Source organism: Erythrolamprus reginae, chromosome 1 (assembly GCF_031021105.1).
Source record: "Erythrolamprus reginae isolate rEryReg1 chromosome 1, rEryReg1.hap1, whole genome shotgun sequence".
Classification (NCBI taxonomy): domain Eukaryota; kingdom Metazoa; phylum Chordata; class Lepidosauria; order Squamata; family Dipsadidae; genus Erythrolamprus; species Erythrolamprus reginae.
In genome coordinates this window covers 48,175,688-48,195,611 of record NC_091950.1, presented here as the reverse complement: position 1 = coordinate 48,195,611, position 19,924 = coordinate 48,175,688, and the positions used below count along the sequence as shown (strand labels likewise).

At 41.3% G+C, this 19,924-nt stretch overlaps 1 protein-coding gene across 1 annotated transcript in view; it reads left to right on the top strand.

Moving 5' to 3' along the window:
- The window catches only part of TRMT61A (tRNA methyltransferase 61A), a 68,237-nt gene that overhangs the window by 15,287 nt on the left and 33,026 nt on the right, over nt 1-19,924 (top strand). The window contains exon 3 of the mRNA XM_070733360.1: nt 15,408-15,674. Within this exon, the coding sequence (XP_070589461.1) occupies nt 15,408-15,674 (267 nt within the window). The remainder of the gene's footprint in view (nt 1-15,407; nt 15,675-19,924) is intronic.

Sequence of the window (19,924 nt, the reverse complement as noted above, 5' to 3'; positions counted from 1 at the left end):
AAGGTATAAAAACTGAACAGCCAATATCCATTTTTTAAAAATGCAAGAAAGGCAGGTGGAAACCAATTGACTAATCCAAGATTGTTCAACAGAAAAACAAGGAATATGGATACAAAACAAATTATGTTTATAAAGGAAGACAAAAGGGAGGTGGGGGGAAACCCAGAAGGAGTTGGTTGGAGACATTTCTGAGTAGGAAATTGTTATTCCTGTGTGGGATGATGAATCATTCTTCATAGTTCCTGGAAAATGCAGTCAAGCCTCCGCTTTGGACATAGGCCTATGCCGCAAGAGGCACAAAGCACTTCATGTAGTGCAGGTAGAATTCCTCCCGCCCTGCTGGACGATGAATCATGAATCTAAGACACAGCAATTTAATTTCCATGAGCGCCACATTATAAGATTATTAAATATTTAATCTGCTGTGCTGTAGCAGAGCGGCTTATGGATATGGATGGATCTAAAGTGTGTGTGTGGTCTGCAGATGGCATTTGTATGCAGTGCGGACTCCTGAAATAGGAAGGAGGCAGCTGAGGACAATCCTTAAGGACAACAGTGTGAAGCAACCTAGAATTTTGCTCCCATTTGTACCCCAGTCACATCCATGATTAGTGTGTTCTGGTTAAGCTAAAGAATGGACAGCTGTACCTTTTAAAGAGATTGTAATCAGGGCAACTTAGCAAAGGGCGGGATTTCCTTGCCATTTTAGGAAGTGCATCTGGCACAGTGACACTAAGACTAAGAGAATCAGTGTTAGGATTTGCACTTTGCTCGCGCTGAATCATTGCCATCTACTCTGTATGGCACACCTTCTGTTTTGGACGTTGACAGTTACACTGGCATGTTTGAATAGTAAGGGACCAGGTGCATCAAGGGAAATTTGGGGACTACAAAATCTGATTAAAGTTCTTCTCCGTACTGAGAGAGTGGGTCCAGCAGTCACGTGGGGGTTTCTCGCTGTCCAATCCGTTGAAGACCGAGCCTAGTCTTTAAAAAGCCTGCTGGATCCGCCCCTTCCCCAGAATTCGCTCGGTCCTGCGATCCAGCAGGACTCGTGGTGGCTCGTTCCTAGGTTTCCCCCCCTCCCCCAAAAATATTGATTAAGGCATGCAATTGCTTAGAAATTAAAAAAAAAATTCTCAGATCAGCTCTGCAAAGAGATATAGTAGCAAGATGCTTAAGGAACAAAAGTAGCTATATTGGAATATTTCCTGCTGTGAAAAAAAGATTGCTTTCCACCAAAATCAACAGGAAGCTGTCCTGTTCCAAATCTTGCTTTAGGTTCAGCTAGTCCAATTACTAGTGGTCTTTTAAAAACCTGCACGGTTCAGGAGGTACCATATTTTTCAGAGTATAAGATGCACCTTAGTTTTGGGGGAGGGAAATAGGGAAAAGAATCTGCTTAACAGATATTCATCTGCCTAACGTCCTTAGTCTGGTCAGCTCCAGCACATTATTTTATCCCCTGATTAGGGCTTTAAAAAAAACCTTATTCGGAGAGAGTAACAATGAAAGAGCATGCAAGCCAGTAAGCGCTGGGAAAGAAACATTTGGAGCAAGTAGAGCAATGGAAAAAAAAAACCCTGAAAAGACTTAGGACTTGGAAAACATTCTTTGCAGAGACAAACAATGAAAGAACTTGCAAGCCGGTAAGAGCTGGAAACATTGTTAGCATCGGTTTAGGGCTGGAAAGAAACATTTGGAGCAAGTAGAGAGGGGGAAAAAACCTACAAAGACTTAGGGGTTTAAAAACATTCTTTGCAAAGAGAAACAATGAAAGAGCCTGCAAGGTAAGAGCTGGGAGCTGGGAAGCAGCTAGTTAGGGCTAAAAAAAAAAAAGCTACATTCAGAATATAAGGCACACCCAAATTATCAGCCTCTTTTAGGGAGGAATAAGGTACGTCTTATACTCTGAAAAATACGGTACTTTTCATATTGCTGGATTTTGCTGGTGTTGTTTTAAAGGAAGTGCCAGGAACTGCAACAAGAGCCTTCTGCATGTGAAGCACGTAGTCTGTGGGCAAAGCTGATGCCTGCAAAGCAGTCTTGCAGCACAGAGACCTAACCTGCAGCATAATAGGTACATGTAGCCTGTCAAGGAACTCCAATTGTCTCCTCCCAAGTATATTAATGAAGCCCACAACCTCTGTGCTTGGGAAGGTCATAAGTATATTTGTAAAACAGAACATTAGTTTTGTTTTGAGTTTTGTTTTGATAAATACATCATTACAATTAGACTTACACAAAAAGAAAATGAAGCATTTTTTTGGTGCACATTGCTCTTAATTGTAAATCAAGAGATTTATAATCTAGAATATGAGGGAATGGGGATCACTCTATTTGCAGATAGAATGTAGCATTAATTAATATAATTAAACTTTCTCAGAGTAAATTCTGGTTGGATTTAATTTTCACTATCCACAATTTCAGAGCCATTTTATATGGGCCTATTCTTTCTGTATTCTTCTGAATTTTTGACAGATTCAAAGCCCTGGGCAGCCTTCAGCCCAGGGAATTTGCATATTCCTTTCTACAGTGAGTTACAATCCCGAATAGTTTGCATTTTGTCTCCTGTCCGAATAGCTGAGGAAGAGATTCATTCATTCATTCATTCATTCATTCATTCATTCATTCATTCATTCATTCATTCATTCATTCATTCATTCATTCATGCAAACAAGTATAGAATTATACACTGCTCAAAAAAATAAAGGGAACACTTAAACAACACAATATAACTCCAAGTAAATCAAACTTCTGTGAAATCAAACTGTCCACTTAGGAAGCAACACTGATTGACAATCAATTTCACATGCTGTTGTGCACATTCAACTTTGTACAGAACAAAGTATTCAATGAGAATATTTCATTTATTCAGATCTAGCATGTGTTATTTGAGTGTTCCCTTTATTTTTTTTGAGCAGTATAGTTTGTATTAACATAACATAAGTAGAAAGTAGTGGTAGAAAGGATAAAAAGTCAGTAGGACAGGGATGGTAGGCACAATGGTGCGCTTATGCATGCCCCTTACAGACCTCTTAGAAAAGGGGACAAGTCGACTGTAGATAATGTAAGGTTGAAAATTTTGGGGTTAGGGGAAGAGTCAGGTAGTGGATTCCAGGCATTGACCACTCTTGCTGAAATCGGATTTTCTGCAGTCTAGTTTGGAGCGATTTACATTTAGTTTGTATCTATTACATGCTCTTGTGTTGTTGTTAAAGGTGAAGTAGTCACTAACAGGGAGGACGTTATGGTGTATGATTTTATGAACAACAGTTAAATCAATTTGGAGGCGATGTAGCTGTAAACGTAGTATTTGAAGTTTGGAGGAGTAAGGTAATTTATTTCGAGAGGAGGAGTGAAGGACTCTTCTTGTGAAGTATTTCTGGACTCTTTCAATTGTATTAATGTCTGTTATGCAATGTGGGTTCCATACAGGTAAGCTGTATTCAAGAATTGGTCTGACGAATGTTTTGTATGCTCTGGTTAGCAGTTCAGTGTTTCTACAGAAGAAACTACAGTATGTAAGATTAGATTTACAACTCTTAATACTTTTTCTGGCAATGCTGTTACAGTGGGCTCTAGCACCCAGGTAATTGGATATGAGTACTCCAAGTACTGAGTACTCCTTTGACTGAGTGAGGGTCATCTACGAGTTCAGTTCTTCCAAGTATGTATTCTGATTCTTTTTACTAATGTGTAAGACAGAGCATTTATTGGTTGAGATTTGAAGTTGCTAGTTGTTAGACCATTCAGCTACATGATCAAGGTCTTTTTGAAGAGTAGCAGCGTTATCAGTGGTATTAAATAGTTTAACATCATCAGCAAGGGAACACAGTTGCTTGCAATATTGTCACAGAGATTGTTTATGTAGAGTATAAAGAGAGTAAGTCCTAAAACACTGCCTTGAGGGACACCACAGTTGACAGGAACAGGATTAGATATGGCAGTATCTATTTTGACCACTTGTTCTCTGTTAGACAGGAACGCTGTTATCCAATCATGCAGTGGTCCAGAGATACCATAGGATTTTAGTTTCAGAAGAAGTTTGTCATGAACTACTGAATCAAAAGCTTTACAAAAGTCTATGTAGATTGCATCTATCGATTTACCCAGATCAAGTTCAGTAGTCAATATGTTTTTGCAGTGTAAGAGTTGCAGATTGCAGGATAATTGTTTTCTGAAACCCAATTGTTTGTTGGAAAGTAGATTATTAGTTATGTATAGCAGTAGTGGGATCCACCTAGAATCACCATTTGCTGAGAAGCAAGGCAGAGATTCTTGACCAATCTCTAACTTGTTGGAGGCAACAAATGCTCTTCCTGGATGATTTGTCTATTTATTTATTTATTTTTATTTATTATTTATTGGATTTGTATGCCGCCCCTCTCCGCAGATTCTCTTTGTTTTGCTCTTGATTTGCTTTCTTCCAGATGTGTGAGACTTAGATAAGGCAATAGAAGAGGGGTGGTGGTTACAGGCTCAAGACTCAAAAGATTTTGATAAAATTGAATATTCATCCCTACCAAAATTTCTGTTTGATCATAAGAAATATAAGGGTTTACATTGAAGCAGGATAAACCAGATACAAAAGTTTAAGGTAAGTAAGTGGTTCCTGGCTTGGCAATACCTCTTGTTTGAATGACCTGGCAGTATGGAAGATCACAGATTAAGCACACATATCACAGATTAAGTGTAATGTGATTGCCAAATGGGGTATTGCAATCTTGGGCTTCATCAGCAGAGGTATAAAGTTGAGATCGGAGGAAATGATAGTTCTGCTAAGCATAGTTGGAGTTGCTAATCCCACTTGTAGTTGTGAAATAGATCTACCTGTGTATAAAATATATAAATATGTCATTGTCAGTGAAAGTTATCAGACATCCAGGTAGAGTTATCTGGAATTTGAGCAATGACAACTGGACTTATTCTCCATTTTGGTGGAGATAGCATCCAGGAATGGGGTTGACCTCATCTGCTAGCTGATTAGACTGAGTCTGTCAGAGCTGTGAGGACACACCTCCGTTGCTAACAGTCCCAGCTTTTGACTCAGTCCTTCAGCTAGGACAGACATGTCAGCAATCCCTCTGTTTTTTGATGGAGTATTCCTGGATTCCTTTACAGCAAACAGGATAATCTGGGCTTATTTCTGTGAGTTATTCCACAGCTGACTCCCGGTTTCTCCGGTGAGAGCTTCTGCTTAAGCCGCTGGAATCCTTCTTTGAAGAGTCTCATTCCACCTGAACAAATTGGTTAGTGGGACCCCATGTTTATTCTTCAGAGGAGTTTTGTTTCACACCTAATCTATTGATTTGATTGGTTGAGGGAAGAGTGGAGGAATATATTTATGCCCACAATGGAAAATCCTTCCCTCAATTAAAATAATAATAATAATAATAATAATAATAATAATAATAATAATAATAATAATAATTGTTATTATTATTATTACTATTTTTACTATTATTATTATTATTATTATTATTTATTAGATTTGTATGCCGCCCCTCTCCGCAGACTCGGGGCGGCTCACAACAGTGATAAAAACAAAACATAATGACAAATCTAATAATTAGAATCTAAAAAAACAATAGTACATTTAAAAAGTCTAAAAAGCAAGGAACCCCAATATAAAAAACATACATACAGTCATATCATGCATAAAAACTACATATGCTGCTCTTTCATCAGTTCCTAGAAAGATTGAGAGCACTTCATAGGTTCACCAGGGAGACTTCTGTGGGATAAAGGATTTAGGAGTTGAAATGTTTATATCCAACGACTCTGCTTACTTATATATGTTGCCATGACTCAACTTCCAGTAAACATTATACATTTATTTTGGAGTTGCACAATTCTCCCTCTTTCACAGGAGGGCCTACAGTTATGATTTGAATAAAGAAGTCTGAATCCACTGAATCCTGCAGAGACCAGGATGGAAGATGGATTGGTCAGAGTGTTTACATTTTCAAAGCTCGTATGGCATCTGTGCATAAATAAATTGGAGTCTGGAGCTATTTTAACTGCGGAGAAAAGGGACAACATAAAGCTAATTGGTGATGCGCAACAGCAACCCATCTGGCACTCTGTAGCACTTCTAAGTTTCATTATGTCAGATGTTGTTCAGAGAATAGTGATTTCTAAAATTTGGCATACAGACCTCAGGTATTTTGTTCTCACAACAACTGGCACACTAGCAAAAATAATCCCAGAACCTGTGAGCTATTTGAAGGTATCTGCCCAAAATAAAAGTCTATACATTATAATAGCTCACAGATTTTGCAAATTGAATATATATGGACTTCAACTTTTAGATTTCCCCAGCCAGCACACTGAAAGAACTTAGTTTGAATTGCTTTTATTTTGCAGAGTTTTTATCAGGTATGTCACAGATTTTTGAAAAAACAGGAAGCTCTTTGTCTTTAATGTCATGTCACCATCTTGACTTTTTTAGAACATAGAATAACAAAGTTGGAAGGGACCTTGGAGGTCATCTAGTCCAACGCTCTGCTCGAACAGGAACCCCTACAATTTTAGAAAAACAATTGTCCATTCTGTTTTTGAAAACCTCCAGTGATGCAGCCACCTCTGTTAGGAAATTTGTCCTTAGATCTAGGTTGCTTCTCTCCTTGATTAGTCCTGTCTATTGTTTTTCTCTTGCCTTTTTGCGCTTTGGGAAATAGTTTGACCTTGTCTTTGTAAGGGGGGTTGCTGGAACATTGCTAACACGTCTCCCTTAGTCCTTGAGACTAGATTCTTGAAACCGTTCTTCACCTGTTTTAGCCTTCGACCCCCGATCATTCTTGTTGCTCTTCTCTGCACTCTTTCCAGAGTCTCAACACCTTTTTATATTGTGACTAGAACTGGATGCAGTATTCCAAGTTTGGTCTTAAAATAGAATAGGATGAGTTGGAAGGGACCTTGGAGGTCTTCTAGTCCAGTGTTTCCCAACCTTGGCAACTTGAAGATATCTGGACTTCAACTCCCAGAATTCCCCAGCCAGCATTCGCTGGCTGGGGAATTCTGGGAGTTGAAGTCCAGATATCTTCAAGTTGCCAAGGTTGGGAAACACTGTTCTAGTCCATCCTCCTGCTCTTGGCATCAGACCAGAATACCTCCGGGACCATCTTCTGCCGCACAAATCCCAGCGGCCGATAAGGTCCCACAGAGTTGGCCTTCTCCGGGTCCCGTCGACAAAACAATGTTTTGTCAGAATTACCCCCACCCTCCTTGTTTTTCGTAAATTGCTTAAGACCCACCTATATCGCCAGGCATGGGGGAATTGAAACATCTCCCCCAGGCTTATATAGTTTTATGTTTGGTATGTTTGTGATGTATGGTTTTTAAATGACGGGTTTTTTAATACTTTTCTTTTAAATATTAGATTTGTTGCATTGCACATTGTTATTATTATTGTTGTGAGCCACCTCGAGTTTGCAGAGAGGAGCGGCATACAAATCTAATACATTATTATTATTATTATTATTATTATTATTATTATTATTATTATTCAAGCAGGAGAATCTATACCATTTCAGGTAAGGGACTGTATAGATTTGTAAAGTGGTACTAGGACCTCATGTGATCTTGATTCTATCCCTCTATTAATGCACACTAGGATTGTGTTGGCTATTTTGGTTGCTGCTGCACACAGTTGGCTCATATTTAAGTGATTATCTAGTAGGACTCCAATATCCTTCTCACAGTCATTGCGGTTAAGCCAAGTTTCACATAGTTCGAGTCTATACCTCCACACTTGGTTTTTCTTGCCAAGGGTATAAAACCTTACTTTTGTGTTTTGACTATACTCTGTGGATAACCCTGGTTGTTATTGCTCTAAGCCAGCGGTCCCCAAACTACGGCCCGCTGAGGCAATTTATCTGGCCCGCAGCAGCACACGAGATTTTACATGGAGCCGGGCATTGGAGTTGGGGGCGGGGAGCGACGAATGTGCGAGGCCAGCTAAAGTTTTTCTTTTTTTGAATGGCGAAGGTATTTCTTATTCCAAACCCCAACCCCTTGTGGGCTGGCAGGGGGATGGGGACTGAGAGGCCACAACCGAGAGGCTCGGCACCCGCCCATCCGCGGCAGGCGGGGGCGGCCGCAGCTCCCTTTCCTTCTCCCGCCGGCAGCCATCGCTGCAGGTTCCTTGGGTGGGAGCTGCCACTCCCTCTGAACAGCCCAGCCAGGCGGCCGTAGAAAGTGCAGAGATTATTAGAAAGTGGCAGAACCCGCCCGAGGAACTTGCAGCGACTGCTGCCGGCTTGGCTGGAGGCGACGGCGGTGGGTGAAAGAAAGAGCTGCGCTCACGCGCCGCAAATGCTAGTGAGGGAAAATGAGAGAGAGAGAGAGAGAGAAAGGAGAGGAAGGAAAAGAGAGAGCAAGAAAGAGAAAACTTGGCAAGGAGTTGGGGACTTGCTCCACTTCACCTCCTCCTCCCTCAAGGCGGCGGCATTAAGAAAACCGCAGGGGGTTTTTTATAGTCCGGCCCTACAACAGTCTGAGGGACAGTGAACTGGCCCCCTGTGTAAAAAGTTTGGGGACCCCTGCTCTAAGCCTTGGGAAATCAAGAATGAGTAGTATGCATGAGTCTTGTTTTTCCTTTAAAATTCATTCTCTGTTCTTTTGCATCCTGTTTGATGCTACTGTCAAATTGATGTGTGCGCAATGATGGGCTCTCTTATTAGCTATCTGTCTGCCAGCCATATTATCTACTACCGCAGTGGTTCTCAACCTTTCTAAATACAATTCCTCATATTGTGATGACTCCCAACCATAAGTCTAGTGCCAATTCTCTCAACGGAGCTTTAATCTGATTGGCAGGAAGGTCAGAGGGACACCCCCACTATAAACGCCTGATTGGTCGGATTGTAAAAATACGTTGCAAGGCGCCAGAATAGAAGCTTTAGATCCTGACACCATGGGAAATTTGTCTTTTCCCATGGTCTTAGGCAAACCCTGTGAAACAGTCATTCGACCCCCAAAGGGGTCCCGAGTCCCGACCCCCAGGTTGAGAACCACTGTATTACTGTAATCAAGGAATGATTCCCAAAAAACATTGTGCTATATTCCCTAGCATTCAATATGATGCTTTGCTTCACTTCTATTTAATCTCTACATTTAGTATGCCAAAAGAGGTTTTAATAGTGCTTTGATAAACTGGAATGCTTATTCGTATTCTATAAATACAGTGACCATATGCCCTTTATTATAAGGGTCAGACCTTTATTTCAGTAATCTGCTCTTTAGATTTATTCAGTTTAATTATTATTTTTTTGATAATTTTGCTCTTGACTTTTCCTTTGTGAAGAAAAAGTAATAAACATACTTTTTTTAAAAAAAAATCCTTATGAACCTGTTTCAGAGTTGCCCTCTTTTCAGGCTTCTGTTTTATTTTTCCAAGAAAATGTGGTCATTGTATCTACAATGTGGTGGATAGGGAGCAATTAAGGCAGAGGGGCGTTTTAGCAAATGGAAGCTAGAACATTTGCAGAGTCTGTCTCAAGAGAGATCTCCATCCAGCATGGTTGCTTAGATTTACCTCAGGGGGTTTTTTGTGGGTTTTTGTTTTGCTTGGGTGAGGTTTCTGGAAAGGTTTTAAAAATTGGCAGGACCATTACCTTTCAGCAAATGTGTTCATTAACTGGCATTCATTCAAGCAGGGTTTCTCAGGCTTGGCAACGTTAAAGAGGGATTGAGAATTCTGGGAGTTGAAGTCCACACATTTTAACGTTGCCAAATTGAGAAACGCTGGATTTTTTTGTCTCTCTTGTCTCAGACTTAAACAGTGGGCCCAAACCAACCAAATGAAATTTAACACAGAGAAAAGTAAAATCCTAGGTAAGAAAACATACCCAAAACATACATACAAACTGGGTGAAACCACACTCAACACAAGTGACTATGAGAGAGATCTAGGGAGTCTTGGTAGACAACTAACTAAACATGAGCCAAAAAGAAATACACAACCTTGAGCTGCATCAATAGAGGGATACAATCTAGGACCAAGGAAGTAATAATACCATGTATGTCTGCTTTAATAATTGGGTTTTAATGTTTTAAAATTATTAGATTTGTCATGAATTGTTTTATTGTTGTTGTGAGCCGTCTCGAGTCTACCGAGAGGGGCGGCATACAAATCTAATAAATAATAATAATAATGATGATGATGATGATGATGATGATGATGATGCCCTAGTCAGACCACATCTGTATTCAATTTTGGGCATCCACACTACAAAAAAGACATTGATACTCTGGAAAAAATACAGAAGAGAGCAACCAGAATGATAAAAGGACTGAAAACCAAAACATCTGAGGAAAGGTAGCAAGAACTGGGCATGGATAGTCTAGTGAAGAGGAAAGCCGGGGAGAACATGATAGCACTTCGCAGGCGCTTGAGGGGGTTGCCACGTAGAGGACGGTGTTTTCCAAGACACCAGGGGGATGGCATAGGACAGTAGTAATGGTGAAGCTTTTTTTCCTCAGGTGCTGAAAGAGCATGGGTATGTGCTATCATGCATGCGCGAGTGCTCATACCCATAATTCAATGTCTGGGCAGGATGAAAACAGCTTCCCCTGCCCTCCGTAGGCCCTCTGGAGGCTGGGAACAGCCTGTTTCCCAGCTTTTAATGGGCCCAGTAGGCTCGTGTTTTGCACTCCCCAGGCTCCAAAGGCTTCCCTCGAGCCGGGGGAAGGTAAAAACGCCTTCCCCATCCCCCCCAGAGGCTCTCTGGAAGCCAAAAACACCAAAACTCAGCTGGCCAACACACACATGAACGTTGGAACTGAGCTAGGGCAACGGCTTGCGTGCCAGCAGATGTGGCTCCGTGTGCCACCTGTGGCATCTGTGCCATAGGTTTGCCAACACTGGTATAGGGTCTCCTGCACCAGCAAGAGGTTGTACTAGAAGACCCACAGGGTGCCTTCCAACACAAACAATAAAATAAATAAATAAAATTTTTTAAAAAGGAATTTGATCTGGCAAGATGTGCCAGATTTGGCTGAACCACCTGCCTTCAGAAAGGAGGATTGTTCAAGTGAATCCTTCGTCCCTCCCACTTACACAGTTTGACGGATAGGGTCCTTGATTTATGACCAAAATGGAGTCCAAGGTGTCTCTTGCTAAGTGAGGCAGTTGTTAAGTGGATTTTGTACCATTTTGAAACCTTTCTTGCCACAGATGTTAAGTCAAATGGTGTATGGTTGAGTGACTAATATGCTTGTTAAGTGAATCTGCCTCCCAAATTGATTTTGCTTGCCGGAAAGTTGCAAAAAGCAATCACATGACTCTGGGACACTGCATAAATATGAATTGGTTGCCAAGCATGTGGATTTTGATCATGTGACCCTGGGGATGCTGCAACGGTTGTTGGTGTGGAAAATTGTCACATGCCCCTTCTTTCAGTGCCTTTGTACTTTGAATGAATTGTTGTAAGTCAAGAATTACCTGTAGAGATAAACATATCTGTGAAAGCTGATGCATGGGACAAATAAAAGGGCTCTCTATGGCAACCATGAATAACCTTGGACTTTACAGAATTTTGGTTTTTTTGGGGGGAGAAAGGATGGTTCATTCTTAGGGTCTAAGCTACAGTAACTTCTTCACCGAGCCCCCGCCCCCCCCCCCAGCCCCCTGCACTGTTATGCAATTCCAAGGGCAGATTTTTAATGATAATTTAGCAGATTGCTTCCTGCTACCACAGGGGATTGTTCTGTTGGCAAGAACCACAAGTGCTTGGCAAAAATAAAATAAAATCAACCAGAAAGTACCATTGGATTCCGGATTTGGCATAAAACCGGAGGTTTGATTAATCTCAAGAGCCAGGCAACCAGCCAGTTTTACGGTGGGGCCTAGAAAGAGAACGAGGACAGTATCTTCTATAGCTCAGCAGCTGATCGTAAAAGGCAGTTGATTAAAAATGTAAAAGACTGCAGTGTGGAAAACAGACCAGTAAAACCAAAACAAGCTGCTCTCTCGGCTTTCTATCCCTGCTGCTACTTCTGGGGATGAATGCAAAGAGATCCAAAGCGAGGGCAAAGGTAACTTGAGGTGGGGGCGGGGGAATCATTACATCAGTGTGATGCACAGCTCCCTCCCAGTACAGTTGTGCCCTCCGGGAAGAGACTCAACAAAGCGTGTTGGCCTTATGAGCTCCTGATGCAGTATTTTTTATCTGCAAAAGTAAGAGTAGGATCTATGGCAGTGACGGCGAACCTTTTTTTGCTTGGGTGCCAAAACGGTGTGTGGGATAGCAATAAGACTTATACCTCTACTTAGGAACTTAATTCATCCCGTGAACAGATTCTAAGTTTGTAAGAAGAAGCAATTTTTTCCCATAGGAATCAATGCAAAAGCAAATAATGTGTGCGATTGGGGAAACCACAGGGAGGGTGGAGGCCCTGTTTCGTCCGAGAAGATTCCTAGAGAGGCCCCACGAAGGCTTCTCCCCGCCTTTTTCGGCCCTGTTTCCGCTCAGGAGATTCCTAGAGAGGCCCCACGAAGGCTTCTCCCCGCCTTTTTCGGCCCTGTTTCCTCCCAGGAGATTTCTAGAGAGGCCCCATGGAGGCTTCTCCCTGCCTTTTCTGGTTACAGTTTTGGAGGCTCAGCTTTGTAAGTGGAAAATGGTTCTTGAGAAGAGGCAAAAAAAAAATTTGAACACCCGGTTCTTATCTAGAAAAGTGCATAAGTAGAGGCGTTCTTAGTTAGAGGTACCACTGTATAATGCTTCATAGTGCTTTTACAGCCCTCTCTAAGCAGTTTACAGAATCAGCATATTGCCCCCAACAATCTGGGTCCTCAGTTTACCCATCTCGGAAGGATGGAAGGTTAAGTCAACCTTGAACCAGTGGTGAGATCTGAACTACTGAAACACAGCTAGCACTTAGCTGAAGTAGCCTGCAGTGCTGCACTCTAACCATTGCACCACCGAGGCTCTTATGGCGTGCAAGTGCGTACCCATACCTATAATTCAAGGCCCTCTCCCTGTGCATGCACACAACCCTGAACTGCCCCTGTGTATGCGCTCAGGCCTCATTGAAGCCTCTGGACTTCCGATAGACCCGTTGGGCTATTTTTCACTCAGCCCAGGGTTCAGGAGGCCAAAAGAAGCCCAAAAATCAGCTGGCCAGTGTGCATATGTGCTTTGGAGATGACATAGGATGCCTCATGTGCCCTCAGATATTGCTCCATGTGCCACTTGTGGCATGCGTGCCATAGGTTCGTCATCACTGATCTATGGTAAAATGACAAAGAACCTGTGGACACACTGCTACAGCAAATGTGCTGAAGGCAAGAGGTTGAGTTTTAGGTATGACACGATGCTTTGAGATGTTGCAAAAGGTTGCTGGATCGGAAGATTTGGGCAAGGTCTTTGACAGTGGATAGGCTGGTATGTTTCAAACTGGGCCAATTTAAGATGCGTGGAGTTCAACTCCTAGAATTTCTCAGCCAGTATTCTCTTACATGTGATCTTAACATTGCCAAGTTTGAAAACACAAAGATAGACAATACGCTATTCTAAAATACAGTGTTATTCAAAAAGAATGAACCGATTTCACGACACATTGCTTCAGCTCTCAGTGACCATTTGAAAGGAGTTATTTAAGTTGTGAAGGCTACATTGAACTCTTGTACGACAGGAAATAAAAGTTGCTTGTGAGGAGAATACTTGTGATTTGGCTGGAGCTTGGTATTACTTTTCCTTAATAAAATATTGCGTCATGAAATTGGTCCATTCTTTTTGAATAAACCTGTATATCAAAGGTGAGATCCATCCTTATAATGCTGCACGTCTTGTTTTCTATGCTAGGAAACATAGCATGTGTAAACCAGAGCACTGAATCTTTTGTTTCAAATATTTGATTGCTTTTGTAGGAATTTTACTCCTTTTTAGAAATTTTTCGGCACTGCCAGTATGGACAATCAAGCATGTTTTTATTTCAGTATGTTAGAAACTTGATTGGATATTTGCCATCTTGAAGATCAAGACTTGGTTCACTCTTTTGCGTATGAAAGAAGAAAATAGAGGAAAGTTTGATAGAAAGGTTAGTAAGATTTTATGGCAGCTGATTGTGGAGAAGAACTTCAGAAGGTGGTGGTAACCCAGCTTTTTGCCATTTGTAATTTTCTCAGTTCTTTGGATGGCAACTTGCATCAGCTACAGCCAACATGGCTAGTAATTCAGGATGAAGGGGGAGGCATAATTCGGAGGGAGAGGAATGAGATTTCTTAACCTTTCGAAGGCTATCCTACTTTTGGACAATGTGAGTAGTTACAAAGCTCAGTTACTGAGGTAATTTTATTTTCCACATAAGAATTTGAACCTTGGAGGGAAAAAGAGAGAGAATGCTTTGAGGATTTTTTTTAACCGAACGACCAATTCTATATCTGATACTCTGTTACAGTGGTCCCTTGACTTTTGCGGGAGATACGTTCCAAGATCGCCCATGAAAGTCAAATTTCCGCGAAGTAGAGACGCTCCCTTCCTTCCTTCCTCCACCTCCCTCCTCCATTCCTCGTTTTACTTATCCCCAGAACCCGCAGGGGCAACGGGGCGGCAAGTTGGGGACTTTGCTGCACTCACTGCGGCGGCGGCAGGTGGCAGTAAGGCTCGGCTTCAGGTGGAGCGTACCAGCGCTCCGAGAATTAAAGGGGAGGGATCGGGAGGCTGGGGCGGAAGCGGAGTTTTTATTTAAAGAAGCAGGACAGCTGGAGTTGGGGCGGGGAGGAGGAGAGTTAAAACACACAGTATTGTACATCGGGTGGCCCCAGAAAACCCTTGGTGTGCAAAAAAACCGCAGAGTAATTTTTTAATAATATTTTTTAAAAACCTGTAGTATTTTCACGAATGTCGGACCCGCGAAAGTCAAGGGAACCCTGTATTTGATAATCATTACAACCTCTGTCAAGATGCAAATAGAGATTAATTATTCCCCAATTATTTTTGGTTTGGGCATAATTATGAATTCCCAAGTGAACACCTTCCATATGTTTGGGGACTAAACGTTTGTGATTATGTGGTTGCCTGCCTAATTCAGTATCTGGCTGCAGACGTTTCCTCTTATACCCGATTCATATGTGACAAGCGGTTGTTGCAACTGAAAGCTTGGTTAGCTAATAATTCTTTAGCAAAATGTGGCCTCTCGCTAATTGTATGACACAAACAACATCTAGAATCCTTTTCTTTCCATCTTAACTATTTATTTATTTATTTATTTGTTTACTTACTTACTTATTTACTTACTTACTTACCTACCTACCTACCTACCTACCAATTAACAGTAACTAAGTTAATTTTCTCCAAATTGCATCTATGCATCTCTGCCTTTGACTCAATGGTTGCCTATTTTTGCTTTTGTTTTAATTAATTAATTCGTTTGGGGTTTGTTTGTTTTTGTCTCTCCAGGAACTGGAAGTGCTTCTCTCTCTCATGCCATCATCAGGACAATTGCCCCAACAGGGCATCTCTATACAGTGGAGTTCCACCAACAGAGAGCTGAAAAAGCCATAGAGGAGTTTGAAGAACACAAAGTGGGGCATTTGGTGACAGTCAAGACCCAGGATGTCTGCAAAAATGGCTTTGGTGTCACCAACATTGCAGATGCGGTGTTTCTGGACATTCCGTCCCCATGGGAAGCTGTAGGCCATGCCAAACAAGCATTAAAACATGAAGGTATGTGTCTTTTTCAAAACTATTTGCTGGGTAGTTTATTCCAACCTGTTATTTTCCAGATGTGTTGGATTATAATTTATATCATGCAAATGAGCATGGCTATCTTGGAGGAAAAATATGATGGGAATTGTATTCCAATACGTTTGGAAGAAAATAGATTGGAGAAAGAGAGTCTAGGAAGGGTATAACTATAATTTGATACACATTTTGCCAGATTTGAAGCCTAGGTAAATTTAGAATTTCCCAAACTTGTTTAGCCTTCAGTCAGAAGATATTCTTCCTACCCCAGTGGTTCCCAAGGGGGCAATTTGATTTTTAATGAGGGTAATTAAAACCTTGTTTGTTTGTTTATTTATTTATTTATTGATTGATTGATTGATTGGATTTGTATGCCGCCCCTCTCCGGAGACTCGGGGCAGCTAACAGCAATAATAAAACAACATATAATAATAATCCAATACTAAAAACGGTTAAAAACCCATTACAGTATTATAAAAACGAAACATACATACAGACATACCATGCATAAAATTGTAAAGGCCTAGGGAGAAAGAGTATCTCAATTCCCCCATGCCTGGCGGCAGAGGTGGGTTTTAAGCAGCTTACGAAAGGCAAGGAGGGTGGGGGCAATTCTAATCTCTGGGGGGAGTTGGTTCCAGAGAGCCGGGGCCTCCACAGAGAAGGCTCTTCCCCTGGGTCCTGCCAAGCGACATTGTTTAGTTGATGGGACCCGGAGAAGACCCACTCTGTGGGACCTAACTGGTTGCTGGGCTTTGTGCAGCAGAAGGTGGTGCCGGAGATAATCTGGTCCGGTGCCATGAAGGGCTTTATAGGTCATAACCAACACTTTGAATTGTGACCGGAAACTGATCGGCAACCAATGCAGACTGCGGAGTGTTGGTGTAACATGGGTATATTTGGGAAAGCCCATGATTGCTCTCGCAGCTGCATTCTGCACCATCTGAAGTTTCCGAACACTTTTCAAAGGTAGCCCCATGTAGAGAGCGTTACAGTAATCAAGCCTCAAGGTGATAAGGGCATCAGTGACTGTGAGCAGTGACTCCCAGTCCAAATAGGGTTTACTTTAAACCAAGTTAATGGCCTTTTAGACTTTCTCCTTGTGATAAGGAGTTCACTTTTTGAATAGTAAGAATTATATGTCACATGGTGGGGGGCATTATGTGTCAGGACTTTAGAGAGGTGGGGCATGGCCAAAAAAGGTTGGGAACCACTGTCCTGACCCTTCCTCCAGCAGCCTCAATTGACTGAAATTTTGTAGACAAAACGAGGAAGAGAGAAAGAATTTTTTTTAGGTCAACATATTACTTTAGAAAAGAAAACTGGACCTCCATATTGTGTGCGGTTTTGGGCACCTGTGAGCACGAATGCTTATTTGGGTAGGTAAATAAACAAGTACATGCTCCCTGATGTGAAAGGCAGCTTGTAGTCTTGCATTTTAGATGTGATCCCTCCAATTTATAGTCATTTGAGCCATGCATTTCTTTGTTACAGATCAGATAAAGCTGTCACAGTATTAATTTACAACTTACTTGCTGACAGTAATGGAAAGGAAGCATTTTTTTTTCAAGCTGCAAATAAGATCTGAATCCAGCAAATGAAAGATCAAAGGATGATTTATGTTTCTGGCTTCTTTTCCTGATCTGAATTTTTTTCAGAGAAGATAAATGTACCCTTAGCCTTATAAAATCCAGAGTGCATTTTTCTTACTCTTATTTTGCTAATATTTTTGTACACTGGAGTAAGATCTTTTAAAATTTATATTATGGTGGTCATTGGTCACACATAGTAAAGTCTCATCAAATGTGCTGTTACATAGAAGTCTGACGGCAGAAAAAGACCTCATGGTCCATCTAGTCTGCCCTTATACTATTTTCTGTATTTTATCTTAGGATGGACATATGTTTATCCCAGGCATGTTTAAATTCAGTTACTGTGGATTTATCTACCACGTCTGCTGGAAGTTTGTTCCAAGGATCTAATACTCTTTCAGTAAAATAATATTTTCTCATGTTGCTTTTGATCATTCCCCCAACTAACTTCAGATTGTGTCCCCTTGTTCTTGTGTTCACTTCCCTATTAAAAACACTTCCCTCCTGGACCTTATTTAACCCTTTAACATATTTAAATGTTTCGATCATGTCCCCCCTTTTCCTTCTGTCCTCCAGACTATACAGATTGAGTTCATTAAGTCTTTCCTGATACGTTTTATGCTTAAGACCTTCCACCATTCTTGTAGCCCGTCTTTGGACCCGTTCAATTTTGTCAATATCTTTTTGTAGGTGAGGTCTCCAGAACTGAACACAGTATTCCAAATGTGGTATCACCAGCATTCTATATAGCGGGATCAGTTGCCAATTTTCAATAGATAGTATTGAAGTGAATATAGAGAGTAGAAAAAGTTTCTCAAACCTGCTTTCTCCAGCATTTCTCGAGTCAACTATGAATGCTAATGATTTTTTTAAATGATAAGACTGCAGTGGCATGTATAACTAAGTCTTATGAACTACAGAAAATATATCTGGCCAGACAGTCATAGGATTATGCCATCGGAGACAGGGAAACCAGAAAACCATCAGCTTTTTGTGTAAGAATGATTGGCACCTGTCTCTGGGAGATCAATTAATTTCACAAATTGGATGCCTTATTTTCAGAGACTGTTAATTAATTTAAATAACCATAATAAAAATGCTTTGGGCTTTTCAACAAGCAACAAGAGAAAGACAACAAGTTTCTCCCACTGTTTTATCTTTGATTACCAATTGTAGCTGGCTTATGAATAATAGAAAACGCTCTTGAACTTCTGTCAAGCGTATTCTAGCTGAACTACAAGTGTGTGGGAAGACATAGTAGCATAATTTGCTGAACGTAAATGTTCTCTGGCATTTTGTTAATAGCATTCATACGTGTGACTTACACACACACACACACACACACACAATTCCTTTGTGCTAATAATTCAGAGATTCAATGGCACTTTTGTTTCTATTTCTTATAAACCTTTAGTTTTAGTCCAGGTCACTATACATTATTTATTCAATTTCTGAAGCTGCCCATCTCTGTCAATAGCTCTGAGCAGCTTACAATTCAGAAAATTCATTACAATTAAAAATACCAAAAATATTTGAAAAAAACCTGAGTAAATTAAAAAATGTCCACTTTAAATACTTATTTTATTTATTTAATTGGATTTATATGCCACCCCTCTCCGAGGACTCGGGGCGGCTCACAGCATGTACAGAAAAACAGGAAACAATAATAACAATCCAATTATACCTTAAAAAACAATCTTAAAATTCTAATTAAAAACTATCAATATCATTCATTCAGCAGTTAAACTAAGCATTCATCGGTCAGGGGGGAAGGTCTAAGGAACCCCAGGCCTGGCGGCAAAGATGAGTTTTTAAACTTTTCGGAAGGCAAGGAGGGTGAGGGCAGTACGAATCTCTGGGGGGGAGCTGATTCCAGAGAGCCCCCACAGAGAAGGCTCTTCCCCTAGGTCCCGCCAGCCGACATTGTTTGGTCGACGGGACCCTAAGGAGACCAACTCTGTGGGACCTCACCAGTCGCTGGGATTTGTGCGGCAGAAGGCAGTCTCGGAGATAATCTGGTCCTATGCCATGTAGGGCTTTATAGGTCATAACCAACACTTTGAATTGTGTCCGGACATGGGACATGGGAGTAAGATTCTTGGCCAGTTAGTAATGCAACCAGGAAACGGGATCCGTAACACATTCAACCCACAGTCACACAGGAACATAGCCGGATTTTTAGGGATTTATGAAAGTCTAACAGGGTCGAAGCCATTCTAACTTCTAAAGGGAGGATATTCTGAGGAAAATGGCTTGATTTTTGGTTACTGCCAGCCAACATTTGCAGTGTGCTCGATCTGGTTGGACAGATAGAGAGTGTTAGAAAAAGACAAACCCTCAGCTATCCCAATCCAAAGTGATGTAGGGCTTTAACACATCAGCAGCCAGCACAGCTCACACAAAAATAGTGTTAGATGAGCTGCATACCTGGCACCGCTTACTACCTGCACAGCTGCATTCTGCATCAGTTGAGCTTTCTAAAGGGCAGTCTCCTGCATAGACTATATGTAGTCTAACCTAGTAGTCACAAGGGGGTGAACAGGGTCTCCTGATCACAGTCTGGGCACAATTGGTGCATTCTCTGAAAGTGTGCAAGGGCCCTCCTAGCCACGGCTTCCTCAGCTGAGGAATTCTGGGAGT